The 15513-nt window shown below is 41.0% G+C and overlaps 1 protein-coding gene across 3 annotated transcripts in view; it reads right to left on the reverse strand.

Annotated features, from left to right (window-relative positions):
- bbs2 (Bardet-Biedl syndrome 2) overlaps positions 1 to 8376 on the reverse strand; it is a 136792-nt gene extending 128416 nt beyond the window's left edge. Inside the window, exons 1-3 of one of the 3 annotated variants that reach the window (XR_012101867.1) lie at positions 7824 to 8376; positions 6831 to 6962; positions 5588 to 5815 (exon numbers count right to left, since the gene is read on the reverse strand). Coding sequence is in view for 2 of the 3 variants with exons in the window: in XM_073069629.1 (XP_072925730.1) it covers positions 5588 to 5815; positions 6831 to 6947 (345 nt within the window). In the remaining variant the exon portion in view is untranslated. The remainder of the gene's footprint in view (positions 1 to 5587; positions 5816 to 6830; positions 6963 to 7823) is intronic. The other 2 variants (XM_073069629.1, XM_073069630.1) reach the window with 2 other exon arrangements.
- Positions 8377 to 15513: the final 7137 nt, after the last annotated feature.

Here is a 15513-nt window from a genome sequence, read left to right on the forward strand (position 1 = left end):
CGGACCACAAATTGCTTACCTTTGCGTTCACAAAGGCATCCGATCCCTGGTCATACTGCCAGCAACGACATCTGTCCTACATCTCCTAATACACGACGGACATCCAGCATATCTCAGGAAAGGACAACGTCGTGGCGGACGCACTATCCAGACCTACCATCCAGGCCCTGTCCCAGGGGGTGGACTATGCAGCACTGGCGGAGGAGCAGCAGGCAGACGATGAGATCCCTAGTTACAGAACTGCAGTCTCTGGTTTGCAGCTCCAAGACTTCCCTGTAGGCCCAGGTGACAGGACCCTACTGTGTGACGTAGCTACCTGCCAACCTCACCCCATTGTCCCGGCAGCCTGGCAGCAGCGAGTTTTCAACTCCATTCACAACTTAACGCACCCCTCCATCAGGATGGTCTCCAACAGGTTCGTTTGGCATGGACTCCTCAAGCAGGTCAGTGAATGAGCCAAAACGTGCATGCAGTGCCAAACAGCCATGGTGCAGCGGCACACTAAAGCTCTGCCGCAGCAGTTCCACCCCAACTGCCGGCGTTTTGACCACATTCATGTGGATATCGTGGGGCCTCTGCCAGTGTCACGACCTTCTATCTATCGTAGACTGATTCACAAGATGGCCAGAGGCAGTCCCGCTCACCGACACCATCTCCGAATCCTGTGCCCGAGCACTGATTGCAACCAGGGTATCTCGCTTTGGTGTATCGGCCCACATTACCTCCGACAGAGGCGCCCAGTTCACCTCCAGCCTGTGGTCAGCTATGGCCAGCCTTCTGGGAACACAGCTACACCACACAACTGCCTACCACCCACAATCGAACGGACTAGTGGAGTGTTTCCACCATCACCTGAAGTTGGCTCTCATGGCCCACCTGAAAGGGCCTAACTGGGCGGACGAACTTCCCTGGGTCCTGCTCGGAACCCGCACCACGCCCAAAGAGGATCTGCACACCTTGTCGGCCAAGTTGGTGTACTGCGCACCCCTGGTCGTCTCAGGAGAGTTCATACCAGCCCCAAGGAGGCAAGAGGAAGAACCCATAGCAGTCCTGGACAGACTACACAAGAGGCTCGGTAACCTGGCCCCCATATCCACTTCACAGCATGGACAGAGCTCGACCTGCAGCACTGTAAGTTTGTTTTTGTACGACAGTGCTGTGTGTAGGCCACCGCTACAGAGGCCCTACAAGGGGCCATTTAAGGTGATCAGGAACAATGGGTCCACATTCGTGCTGCACATTGGGGGGAAAGAGGAGGTTTTCACGGTGGACCGACTCAAACTGGCCCACGTGGACTTGGCGCAGCCAGTTCGAGATCAGGCACCACAGGCGCAGAGGCAGACCTCCCAAACAGAGGCCGACTCAGACTGTGGACATTGGGGGGTGTATCGCCGGTTCTGGGGGGGGGGGGGGGTTATGTGGTGACCCACTTTCCAGCGCACTCGAACCGGCTCACAAAATGGCACAGCGCAGAGAGGCCGGCCCCAAAAAGGGCGCCAGGTGGAAATGGGAAGGCTTAAAAGTGAGGCCACCAAGTTTGAATAAATCTTTTATGCAACTGCAACTCACCATCTGCGTGTTGTTATTCCAGTGCTGTGTGTAGCACACTGCTACAAAAGCATATAATTCAGATAATGGTAGTAGAATAGTTTCAAGCATGTATAAGGGTCTGTCAAATCTTAAAACACATTCGACTTCATACATTAAAACAAAATGGGAGAAGGAAAGAGGGATAATTATATCTGAGGAAGAATGGACAATAATATGGAGGTATCAATGGAAGTGTACCAGTTCACAGAAATGGGGGAGTTTGGATGGAAAAACTTGATAAGATATTTTATTACACCCTCTCAGAAATCCCACTATGATAGTAACCCTGTTTGCTGGAGAAATTGTGGAAATCAAAACGCAAATCATTATCATATTTTTTGGGACTGCCCTGTTATCAAAAACTATTGAAGGGGGATACACAATGCCCTACAAGACATCTTTAAATGTGAAATACACTTGGAGAATAAGACCATATATTTTGGATATATACCTCAGGAATGGTTGAAAAGAGATAAATATTTAATGAAAATACTGTTGGTAGCTGGTAAAAAGACTCTTACTAGGAAATAGTTATCAGAGGAGAGCCCAACTTTAAATGCATGGATGGAAATTACAATGGACATTTACAAAATGGAGAAAATAACAGCATCTGTTAATCATAAGCTGGAACAATTTGATTCATACTGGGAAAAATGGTTTAACTACATAATGCCTCACAGGCCTGATTTTATTCTCACAAATCAATGAATATGTTGTAAAAAAAAAATCACTCCCTACTTGTACATAGTTTATTCCTTTTGCTTGTTTTTTTCCCCGCTCCTTTCTATAAGTGTATTCCTCAGATAAATACTTTGAGGAGATTTGTGATATATATGTACAATGTCTGAAATACATCTTACGGAAATGTTTGTTTGATGATGAACTTCAATAAAAAATAAATTACAAAAAAAATTATAAATACCTATTTGAAGAAAATTTTCTTACTTTATTAAATTATATAAAAAGAACATTATCAAATTGGTTGGCTCTTTTGTTATCATTGTTTGGCCGAATTAATTCTATTAAAATGAATATCTTAGCTAAATTTGTATACCTCTTCCAGGCCTTACCCGTCTTCATTCCTAAATCCTTTTTTGATTCTCTTGACTCTATTTTATCCTCTCATATATGGAAAAATAAAAGTCCTCACCTGAATGAAGTTCATCTCCAGAAAGTTAAAAAGAATGGAGGTTTAGCTTTACCACATTTTAGGATTTATTATAGGGCAGTTAGTATATAGAATCTTACGTTTTGGTTATATCATATTAATCATGAGGACTGTCCGGGTTGGGTTTCTTTAAAAGTTAACTGTTAATAAATTTTCTATCATCTCTCTTTTGGGATATTCACTTCCTTTATCTTTAAGTAAAATAACTGAAACTGTGGTAGTTAAACATACCTTGAGGATCTGGATACAATTTAAAAAACACTTTGGTTATTGAGATTTTCCCATTCTAGTCCCATTTTTCTTAATTATTTTTTTAAGACTGATGTAGTTTTTAAACAATGGGATAGATTGGGTATTATATGTTTCCGGGATCTGTTTGTTGGAGGAAATTTTCTTCCTTTGAACAACTGTCAACTAAATATAGTTTACCAAATACCCACTTTTTTCGATATTTACAAATTAGAGACTTTCTGCGATCTCAATTCAAACATTTCCTAAAAGTCTGATAAGAACTTAATAGATGAAATTCTTAATTTGAGTTTTTTTTCCTTTTTTCCCTTTTTTTCTTTACCAAACAGCTTTGGATTTGGTAGTGGGTTTAGATTTTTTTTAATATATATAAAATAATTAAATTATTCATATCTCAACATACGAATTAATCTAATCTACATAAATATAGGGTAAGGAGTTCATTAACGTGATTCAAATATAATGTATAGGTATTATTACAGTCTTTTGTTTTATAATATGTATTTTCTTGAACTCTGTATTCTTCTATGTAGAAATTAATAAAAATATTGAAAGGACAAGGATGTTACCTGGATTGGGGAGCATGTCTTATGAGAATAGGTTGAGTGAACTTGACCTTTTCTCCTTGGAACGACAGAGGATGAGAGGTGACCTGATAGAGGTGTATAAGATGATGAGAGGCATTGATCATGTGGACAGTCAGAGGCTTTTTCCCAGGGCTGAAATGGGTGCCACAACAGGGCACAGGTTTAAGGTGCTTGGGAGTAGGTACAGAGATGTCAGGGGTAAGTTGTTTTTTTTAAAAAAAAGCAGAGAGCAGTGAGTGCGTGGAATGGGCTGCCGGTGGTGGAGGTGGATACAATAGGGTCTTTTAAGAGACTTTTGGATAGGTACGTGGAGATTAGAAAAATATAGGGCTATGGTTAACCCTAGTAATTTCTAAGGTAGGGACATGTTTGGCTCAACTTCGTGGGCTGAAGGGCCTGTATTGTGCTGTAGGTTTCCTATGTAACTTGCTCTGTGTCCACACTATTTTTGTGATTCTTCAACAATGGTCCTCCCAGATGGCTTGGGAGATTTGGTGCTGTTAATATGGTTACATACCCTACTCAAGTGAGAGGATTTCCTCCAGCTAGAGATGGATATTGGCTGGTATATACTGAACATTTCCATTGATTATCAGGGAATTACCTAAATGCTGCTTCAGTTTTGCTGCCTGCAGCCATAGCTGTTTCATTTTTTTGGGGAACCACAAATAAAAATAAACACTGAGGAACAGATGAGTGAATGTTACTACTTCCAACTTTGCCTTGAGTAAGCAGCTGAAATTGTTTAGATTTAAGACATTGACTGAGAAATTTCTGCAGTAACAGATCGGACCTGAGATGACTGACCTATATTTGAACCACCCCATGTGCATTATGATTGAAATGACCAATAGAAAAAGTTTCTGTTCACTGAGGTGTTATAACTTCTCCAAGCTGAAGTAAAATAAAGAACAAAATTATAAAACTAATTGAAGACTATCGAGAGGTATGAAGAGTTTGTCTTTCGTGAATGTAATCCACATTATCCAATTGAAAATTAGATGACTAGGAAATTTTACTGGAGATTGTGAACACCAAAGATAGGTTGTCTGCCCAAGAATGGGATTTATATCAGAGGCCCCCAGGTGATGGATAATTTAAGTTAGAAAAATAAGTTACTAATTAAAGATGAAGGAAAATGTTTAGGTTTAAGAGTGGGAGATACTTTCTTTAGGGGTATAAAAAACTTAAATTCTGAATAAAGTATATTTTGGATAGTTAGGGCAATGACAGATAATGAAGCAGTTACCTTAATAAAATGAGAGATACCATCAAAGACAAAAGCTCTTATTGGAATCTAGTAATAGGACATCAGAACATTTGTTTTGATTATTCTGGAACAAGAACAAAGCAATGAAGAGAAATTAACAAAGTAACATTAAAAGACATGCAGTTGTGCAGGCTTAATAAGAAAAGCAACTCGGTGGCTTTTTGAGTTTTGGATGCCATTGTAAGTATCCCAAGATACGCCTGCTAATTTTCTGCCAATGCAACAGAAAAGTCCATGGCCAAGAAAGATGGACAAAACTCAGAGCAGTGAGAGGGAGAACAAAAGATCACAGAGAAGAAGGAGCCAGAACAGGAGTTCTTAAATGAAAAATATACTTCTCATTTATACCAAAGTACCATTGTATTTTATTTTGGATAAAGGAGAAATAAAGTAAAACTAACATCAAGACCATTTCTGAAAGCTAATCAGATAATAATCTCAATTTGCAACATTGACAAGGAGAAGCACCAAATTCATCAAGTGGAGACATGAATTTTCAATAAGCACACAATGCATTAGAATCAGGTAAAATTATGATGCAAAACTTTCATTTATCCAATCAAAATTTCTAAAAAAAGTTATATTATCACGTCATTAGCAGCTTGGTTCATTACAGCTTGCTGTGCACAAAATGACCATTAATTTTTAAAAATGACTGGAAACATCTTGGGATGCGCCTTTGAAACTGTCCCCTCATTGTTCATTATTGAATTAAAATCTTACCTCCTTATAGAAAACATCACTGTTGTTATGTACATCATAGGCCAGTAGATTAGTCTGTGTGCCTACGAGCAATGTGTCATAGCCAAGTGTGGGATTAAGTACTCCTGCAGTTAGACAGCTGACATTCTGGTTTATATTTAAGAGGTAGGTGTCGGAATCCAGGCCACCTTGTAATAAATTGTTAGCTACAACACGCTGGCTACGAATATGTGGGTTGTGTATAAAGACCTAAGGAGAACATATCAACAATGTTTATTAATTACAGTAAATCAAATACTTAAAGCAAAGGAAATAAATTATCTTAAGAAATTTCACTAAAGTCACAGTAGAAAACGAAGTGTGATATCAGACTTCTGAATTAATAAACTCTTTCACTTCACCATTCTCAAACTGCTAATTCTACTTCTTCCATTATTGTCACTTTAGCATATCATTATGTACTGATTTCTTTTCATGGCAATAATGAAACGGTGCACATATAGCTCTGAAATATTTTTCACATTTACTCCAAAAAACTACAGCATAATGGCACACTTAAATTGCTTCAGCAGCTTAACTCATACAATTTTCATTACCAAATGGAACTAAAAGCATAACTCCAGCTAAGACTTAGTGTTAAATATGCAAATAAGGATTAAGTAATTTTCTGCAAGCTTCTTTGTCCTTTCATTAAGTGAAAGAGTATTTTCTTATTGGTTAATTCTAAGGAGAAGTTTCCTGGACCCAGCAAAGGTGAATTAATGGTACTTATTTCAATATATGTATGTGCATAGGCATAGGCAGATTTTGCCATTTTCATTCTGGTCTCCAGGTCAGTTGTGTTTTTTGTTTCCTTGTGGGTTTTGAAAAGTTTAGAACAACTGAATGGCTTGTTATGCCATTTCTTAGTACAGTTAAGAGTCAGTCATATCGCTGCTGGTCTAAAATCATGAGTCAGACCAGATAGAACCACAGATTTCCTGCCTTACGGGATATTAGATAATCAGTTAAGACTTGTTAACAATTGTTTGTGGTTTTCATGGTCATCATTAGACTTTTCAATTCCATGGTGGGATTCAAACTCATGACCTCAGGTCTTTGCCCTGGGATCTAGACTACAAATCCACTACAGTATCACCTTCCCTTTTCAACAGAATCCTCAAACAGCCACTATTCAGTCTGTTAACAGTTATAAACTCTCACTTAATACCCCCACTAATTATTGTACCTGGTCATTCAGCAACAATATTTTAAGAAGCAGTACCTTTCCAGCCTGCGTTGCTGCAGTCAAACAGGGGTGTATGCCATCATATTTTCCAACAGACACCATTCGAGGGTTAATTCTGTGGTTCAACTTGAGGCTGAACACTGGAACAAGCATGGTTATCACCTAGAGCTACAAATGGAAACAAAAAATCATAAATCACTATGGAAATGATCAAAATGCATGCAGGGAAAAAGCTGTGGGAGGGAGGGAAGGAAGGTACAGTATCAGAAAATGCAAATCACAAAACTACCAATTCAGCTTAAAATATACAGAATAAAAGGAACTACTTATGATAAACACTGAGGATTAAGAAAAAATATAAAATTATAACAAAAATTATCAAGAGAATGCTGGAAATAGTTGCTCCAGCAGCAAGTGTTAACTGAGAAACAAAGTTAGTATTTCCAGTTTTTTTCAGGACAAAGCTTGTGTTAGCCTACCTACCTAATCTGATTTGACTGCAAAAGCGCTGGCACTGATTGATTTAGCACGGGATACTTAACAGTTTCAAGTCTACTGTTAACAGAATCCAGGTAAACGTGGGTACTAGGAAATCTGATCAGTAATTAAAAGTGAAATCTCTAGTCAAGAAAATCCAGAACGAAATCATACAAATTGAACGAAACACCGTCTGCTACAATCTATTTTTTTAAATACAATTATCAGGTTTAGGAGCTGAAGATTACGGTGCCAATGAAAAATAAACAACCTGAAATGTTTATTCTCCTTCGGGCATCAGCGGGTTTTGCTTTGAATTTCCTATTTTTAAAAAGACACCTTGGTACTAAGTAAAAATCTGTCGAAGACTGTCGTCATATTGTAAACACGGGCACCAGGGAAATTGACGTCCACCAAGCTGCTTGGGAGAATTAAACTCATCAAGCCCAGCTCCCCCGCATTGACTATAGTACTGACATCCCACTTCAAATCCTACATTTATTTATACATTCCCACTCCCCTGTACAATATGCCAGCCAACGCCATCCATACCAGTGCTGAACTGCTTGCAGCCCGCTTAGTAAATCGGGGCCCGAGTTGCTCAGGCCTAGCTTCACGCGAACAGAACCGCTCGTTCGCCTCGGCCTCCGTTCGTGCCCGGCCTTCTAGCTCGTTTGCGGCTTCGGGCAGACCCTCGGGCTGCCGACTTCGCTCCGGCCTCGAGTGGGCGCTCCGGCTTTAGACCGCCCGCTCGCCGCGTCTCTGCGTTGCTACCCGATGACATCAAGCAAGCATCACGCATGTTGATTGAGGGCGGGACTTAAATCCTGTTCCATGACGGGAGGTGAACCCAAACTCACACCAGTCGGATAGTTCGACCGTGACCTGAAATACTTCGATTCAGAATGCTTGCTCCAAATGTTAATTTCTTCTCCTCTTCCCACTGCCGGGCTAAACTGACCGTTGTACTTGAGATATTGGGAGGTACCACGGTCCCTGGCAGAGTCGGATTGGCCACCTGGTAGGTGTGTGGTGGGTCTACTCAGCTAAAAATATAAAATGCCCCGTAAGCCTTTCACATAGTCCAGTGCAATGTGACGATATTTTTAGTAAATAACGAAGCGAGTGTACTTAAAAAAACTTTTACTTGCAGCACACCGAATGAGTTAAACAGTTTCGGGCTGATGCACCATCAATAACTCACGCTGAGACTTAGGAAGCGAGATATCGGCTTTTATTGACTGGAAGAATAAACAGCACTACATCCTGGGGGAAATGAGGGAGAGCAGCAGCCCACAGTCGCCTTTATACAGGGGTCTGTGGGAGGAGCCACAGGAGCAGTCAGACAGGTATATCTAGTTCACCACACGGGCCAACACCCTTCAACAAGTAAAAGCTTTTTACTTGTTTCTTTTTGTAATGAGATGATTAATTATTTTACATGGTTTATAACCATGAATAAAGTAATATGAATAGATATTTTGCCAGAAGAAAAACCTAAAATAGATGAATAATAACATTGTTGAACTACTTATTTTTCTTCAAGTGTTTTTTTTCTCCAACATGCTCAAGCAGCTTGAATTTGGGCTCGGCAGTTTTAAATGACTGTATTGGTCTTCTACTGACTTCTAACATAACTTTCCCTTTTTTAATTAGGCATAATTATTTTAAGTAAATTGTTGTAAATGTTCAGCACGCAGATACAAACCTCAAGCTCTAGAAGTCAAGTTTTGAAATTTGATTATAAAGAAAACCAGCAGTAGACTACAGAGAGCTTCAATCCTGTTTCAACAAAAATTTATGGCAAATCAGATGTTGACTTCTATTTATATCTGCAGCCTGTTAGGTAGGAATACTCCAAAATGAAAGTGCAGCTGTCTTATTACGATTGCTTACTTTTCTGGAACTTTGTTCTCTGGTGATAACCCATGACACATCTCAGTAGTTACTTTGTCAAAGAGCTTGGAAGTTGCCCTTCAAATCCCTTTTAAATCTTTCCCCTCTCACAGTAAAACTTTTATATCCCCTAGTTGTGGACTCCCCTATCATGGGGAAAAGTCTTAACATCCACCTTATCCATGCCTCTCTTTCCAATTTAACTATATTTTTCCTATAAACAGGCTGACCAAAACTGTACACAGAACTCAAGTGCAGACTCACTAATGACCTATACAATTGCACCATAATGTCCCAACTCCCGAACCCTTAGAACCCTACCATAGTACAAGTGCTCTACTGGTTTGATTTTCCAAAATGCATCATTTCTCAGCCCACTTCCCTAACTGATCAAGATCTCGTCATCTACATAACCTTATTATCTCCTAGTTTTGTCAGCAAACTTACTAATCATGACTTGTGCATTCACATCCAAATTGTTTATTATAAGTAATGGCTAACAAGGGTCTTGACACCAACCCCTGCAGCACACGACTAGTCAAACCTTAATTCTGAGAAACAACCTTCAACCACCTCCCTCTGCTTTCTACCTCCAAGCCAGTTTTGAATTCACTTAACTCTCCCTGGAGACCATAGGACCTAACCTTCTAGAGCAACCTACTGTGCAAGATCTTGAAGGTCTTGCTAAAGTACATAACATTGCCCTCATCTACATTTTTGGTTACTTTTTCAAAATAAAACTCTGAAAGGTTCATTAAGCACAATTTGCAACTCACAAAGCCATGTTGATTACACCTAATCATGCTCTGATTATCTAAATGCTGGTAGATCCAGTCACTTAGAAATCCCTCCAGTATCTTCCCCACTAGTAATGGCAGGCTAACTGTCCTTTATCTCTTTGGTTTCTCCTTGTCTACCCATTATTTTTTTTTTAAAGTACCGCAGAACTTAAATGTGCTACTTAAATGTTAAGACTTCTCCTTTCACAAATTGTGCACATTGAGCATTGCCTGCATTCTCCAATGACATATAAACACATTTTAACAGTAGTGATCATCAGAAAATTATTTAAGATTCGGGATAGTGTGATCGCGGGACTGTCACAGCAGGAGGAGGAGCGAGGTGCTCGGGAGAGCACTGAATGCTGGGAAGCAGCTGAGGTGAGTGTGATTTAAAAGGAGCATGGAGGGCAATCGAAGGGTTAAACAGTGTTGATTAGAGAGAGGAGTACTTGAGATAATTGGCAGAGACAAAGGAGGGGTAACTGAAGAGGAGCAGCCAGGGTGTGAGTGGCTCAGGGTAGGTGTGGAGCTTTGAGGCTTTGGCTCGAGAGGCTTCAGCGAGCAGATGCTAAGGATGAACTTGCTCCCAGTGAAGTAAGACCAGATAAGTTCCTTTAATTTAATTAATTTAAGAGTAGGTAATGGAGGCAGCATTTAGGGCAGTCGAGTGCTCCGTATGCAGTATGTGGGAAGTCAGGGACAGCACAATTGTCCCTGATGACTACACCTGTAAAAAGTGCATCCAGTTCCAGCTCCTGACAAACCGAGTTAGGGAACTGGAGCTGGATGAACTTCGAATCATTCGGGAGGCAGAGACAGAAATAGACAGCAGTTTCAGGGAGACAGTCACCCCTAAAAGTCAGGAGGTAGGTAGCTGGGTGACTGTCAGGTGTGTGTAGGCCTCCGTTAGTCTTGATAGACCATTGATTTGCACCTTGGAAAGTTTCCAGGGCGCAAGCCTGGGCAAGGCTTTTTTTTATGGAAGACCGGCAGTTGCCCAAGCTGCAAGTCTCCCCTTTCCACACCACCAATGTTGTCCAAGGGAAGGGCATTAGGACTGTCAAGAGAGGGAAGGGGAATAGACAGAAAGAACAGAGCACCCCTGTGGCTGTTCCCATCAACAATAAGTATACCGTTTTGGATACTGTTGGTGGGGACGACTTACTCGGGACAAGTTGTAACGGTCACGTCTCTGGCACCGAGACTGGACCCTCAGCTCAGAAAGGAGGGAAAAGAGGACAGCAGTAGTGATAAGGGATTCGATAGTTAGGGGGACAGATAAGAGGTCCTGTGGGAGAGATCGAGAATCCTTGATGGTCTGTTGCCTCCCTGGTGCCAGGATCTGCGATATCTTGGTTCAAGTTCTCAGGAGGGAGGGTGAGCAGCCAGATGTCATGGTCCATGTCAGGACTAATGATGTGGATATGAAGGAGGAGGAGGTCCTGCAAAGAGTGTTTAGGGAGTTAGGTGCAAATTTGAAGAACAGGACCTCCAGGGTTGCAATCTCAAGATTGCTACCCATGCCACATGCTAGTGAGGCTAGAAATAGGAAGATAATGCAGCTAAACACGTGGCTAAGGAGATGGTGCAGGAGGGAGGGCTTCATGTTTCTGGACTTTGTTAAAGGGAAGGTAAGACCTGTTTCCATGGGACGGTTTGCACCTGAACTGAACATCGTTGCAGGTAGATTTCCTAGTGCTGCTCTGGGGGATTTAGAACCATAGAACATTACAGCACAGAAACAGGCCTTTTTGGCCCTTCTTGGCTGTGCCGAACCATTTTCTGCCTAGTCCCACTGACCTGCACCTGGCCCATATCCTTCCATATACCTCTCGTTAACCTACCTGTCCAAGTTATTTTTAAATGTTAAAAGTGAGTCCGCATTTACCACTTCATCTGCCAGCTCATTCCACACCCCCACCACTCTCTGTGTGAAGAAGCCCCCCCCCCCAATGTTCCCTTTAAACTTTTCCCCCTTCACCCATGTCCTCTGGTTTTTTCTCCCCTGGCCTCAGTGGAAAAAGCCTGCTTGCATTCACTTTATCTATACCCATCATAATTTTATATACATCTATCAAGTCTCCCCTCATTCTTCTATGCCCAGGGAATAAAGTCCTAACCTATTCAACCTTTCTCTGTAACTCAGTTTCTCAAGTCCCGGCAACATCCTTGTAAACCTTCTCTGCACTCTTTCAACCTTATCAATATCCTTCCTGTAATTCGGTGACCAAAACTGCACACAATACTCCAAATTTGGCCTCACTAATGCCTTATGTAACCTCACCATAGCATTCCAACTCTTATACTCAATACTTTGATTTATAAAGGCCAATGTACCAAAAGCTCTTGTTACTACACTAAAAACCTGTGATGCCACTTTTAGGGAATTTTGTATCTGTATTCCTAGATCCTTCTGTTCTACTGCACTCCTCAGTGCCCTACCATTTACCTTGTATGTTCTACCTTGGTTTTTCCTTCCAAAGTGCAATACCTCACACTTGTCTGTATTAACCTTCATCTGCCATTTTTCAGCCCACTTTTCCAGCTGGTCCAGATCCCTCTGCAAGCTTTGAAAACATTCCTCACTGTCCACTACACCTCCAATCTTTGTATCATCAGCAAATTTGCTGATCCAATTTACCACATTATCATCCAGATCATTGATATAGATGACAAATAACAATGGACCCAGCACCGATCCTTGTGGCACACCACTAGTCACAGGCCTCCACTCAGAGAAGCAGTCCTCCACTACCACTCTCTGACTTCTCCCACTGAGCCAATGTCTAATCCAATTTACTACCTCACCATGTATACCTAGCGACTGAATCTTCTTAACTAACCTCCCATGCGGGACCTTGTCAAAGGCCTGATTTAAGTCCATGTAGACAGTATCCACTACCTTCTCTTCATCTACTTTCCTTATAACCTCCTCGAAAAACTCTAAACATGACCTACCATGCACAAAGCCGTGTTGACTCTCCCTAATAAGTCCCTGTCTATGAGGACTTCCGGTAAGATGGCGATTGTTTAGCTGCTCCGAACTTTTGTTCCGTTACTGTCGCTATCTTTGCACTAAATGTCTCCATTTTTTAAACCTTAGTTGGGAACTTTTTCGGTATCTCTTACTTGCCTGTGAACACATCTAACTTACAATGTCTAGCAAGAGTTCTAAATCCGGGAGAAAGGAAGCTACGGCTCTCTCAGACGAGACCCTGGCTGCGCTCAGAAAGCTCCGAGACGAAATTTTAAAGGAATTTAAAACCGCTTTCAAACAGTTGGAAGACAAACTGGATCGGATCAACGATAAAGTGGACAAGCTTGCCGAACACCTATCTCGCATCGATTCGACTTCTGAAGATTTAGAAAGTCGTGTTCGATACTTGGAGACTCTCTGTTCCAGCTTAGAGGAAAAATGTAACAAACTCCTTTCCAAAATGGTGGATCTCGAAAATCGCAGCAGACGCTGCAATCTTAGAATTCTTGGATTGCCAGAGGCGACCGAACATGGACCAACCGTGAAGTTTTTCGCCAAGTTTCTCTGTGAGATATTCGGGAAAGATTTGCTACCGAATCCGCCTGAGCTCGAACGGGCACACAGAGTCTACGCTCCCCCCAGAATTCTGGGCTCCCGTCCATGACCAGTAATCTTGTGCTTCCATCAGCACCAGGTAAAACACAGTCTGATTGTAGAGGCACGTCGCAGGGGGTCCTTTACTTTCCAGGATACATCCATTCGCTTTGTGGAAGATTTTGCACCCCAGACCTTAAAGATGCGCGCTGAGTTTAAAGGTGCAATGAAAGTACTTTTTGAACGTGGTTTCAAACCCTCTCTTCGTACTCCTGCCGATCTACGAATCAAGCTTAATACTGGAAAATACAAGTGGTTCAAATCAGTGAAGGAAGCTGAAGCATTTGTGGCAAGTCTTCCGGCTATCCAGTCATCTTCGGAATCTGATCGGACCTCCTAAAATGGTGGATAAGTACTCCTCGTAGTAAAATTACTTTTTCTGGACTCAGACTTTACTTGAATCACTCAGACATTATTCATTGAAACTCTAAGGGCTGTTGACAATCTCTCCCGGGATTTGGTGTGTGTGTAATCTATTTTTATTCTTATATAACTTTATCTACAGAGTTCTACAACTGACTCTAACTTGTTTTGGAGGTTCAAAGTCTTTAGTGAAGGCCTCCCTGTTTGTTGGTTCACAGTTTAATTGCTGATTAATTTTTCCTTATTTATTTATTTATTTATTTATTTATTTATTTATTTTTCTTCTTTTCTTCACCCCTTTTTTCTAATCTCTGAATTTTTTTCTCTCCTCTGTAAATGGTTGATAAATACTCGTCTTGAATTTATAATTTTCCCCTTCCTCTTTTTTTTTTTACCTTTCTTTTCCCTTTCTCTTACTTTATTCTTCTATAATTTTTCGCGGGTAGGTTAGTTTTGGTTTTCTTCCGATTTTCTCTGTATTAAGTTTTATATCTCTGCAGAAGGTGTTCTAATCTGTAGTTATGTTTTCTAGTGCATAAACTAGTTACTATTTGCTATAGTATTTATACGGAACGGTTGTTAATGACACAGATCTGGAAGTTGTATTTGGGTTAATTTTTTTGGTAGAGCTAGCTACTTGCTTTGGTAGCCGTCTAGTTTTGGGTTGTGTGGCTGGGGTGGGTTTTCCAGTTCCAACATCACTCACTGTATTTATTGTTTCTCTTTATTGCTCAGGACATGTATATGTTTTGATTTTACAAATCTATGTTTACATCTCTGCTCCCAGACTGCTATTGTACTGCTTGACTTTTTATAAGCCTGCTGCCTTTTATGCATTAGTAATTGATAATGGCTAGTGCACTTAAATTCGTGAGCTGGAATGTAAAGGGACTGAATCACCCTGTTAAAAGGAGGAAGGTATTCTCAGATATCAAACAACTCAAAGCTGACATTGCTTTCCTTCAAGAAACTCATATTCGTTGTTTTGATAACTCCCGGCTTCTGTCAAAGTGGGTGGGTCAGCATTTTCATTCATCCTTTGCCGCTAAAGCTAGGGGAGCCTCCACTCTTATTAACTCAAATATTCCTTTTGAACTCCATAATAAAATACCTGATACAAATGGCCGTTTTATTATTGTTTCTGGTAAACTATATAACACTAAAGTTGCACTAGCAAACCTGTATGCCCCCAACTTTGACGATGTTAACTTTTTTGAACGGTTTTTTTCCTCACTACCAGACTTAAACTCATACTCTCTTATACTGGGTGGTGACTTCAACTGTTGGTTGGATCCTAAACTGGATCGATCGTCCTCTGTTACCAGATCACCTACTAAATCTGCCTTAGCTATCCAGTCGTTTCTCTCTAATTTTGGTATCTCTGATATATGGCATTTCCTCCATCCTACGGAGAGAGATTATTCTTTTTTCTCACATGTTCACCATACCTTCACTAGAATTGACTATTTCTTACTTGATAACCAACTTATCCCATTTGCCCACTCTTGTGACTATCAGAGTATACTGATTTCTGACCATGCCCCAATTACCCTCTCTCTGAACTTTCCTG

The sequence above is a fragment of the Hemitrygon akajei genome, chromosome 17 (genome assembly GCF_048418815.1).
Source record: "Hemitrygon akajei chromosome 17, sHemAka1.3, whole genome shotgun sequence".
Taxonomy (NCBI): Eukaryota; Metazoa; Chordata; class Chondrichthyes; order Myliobatiformes; family Dasyatidae; genus Hemitrygon; species Hemitrygon akajei.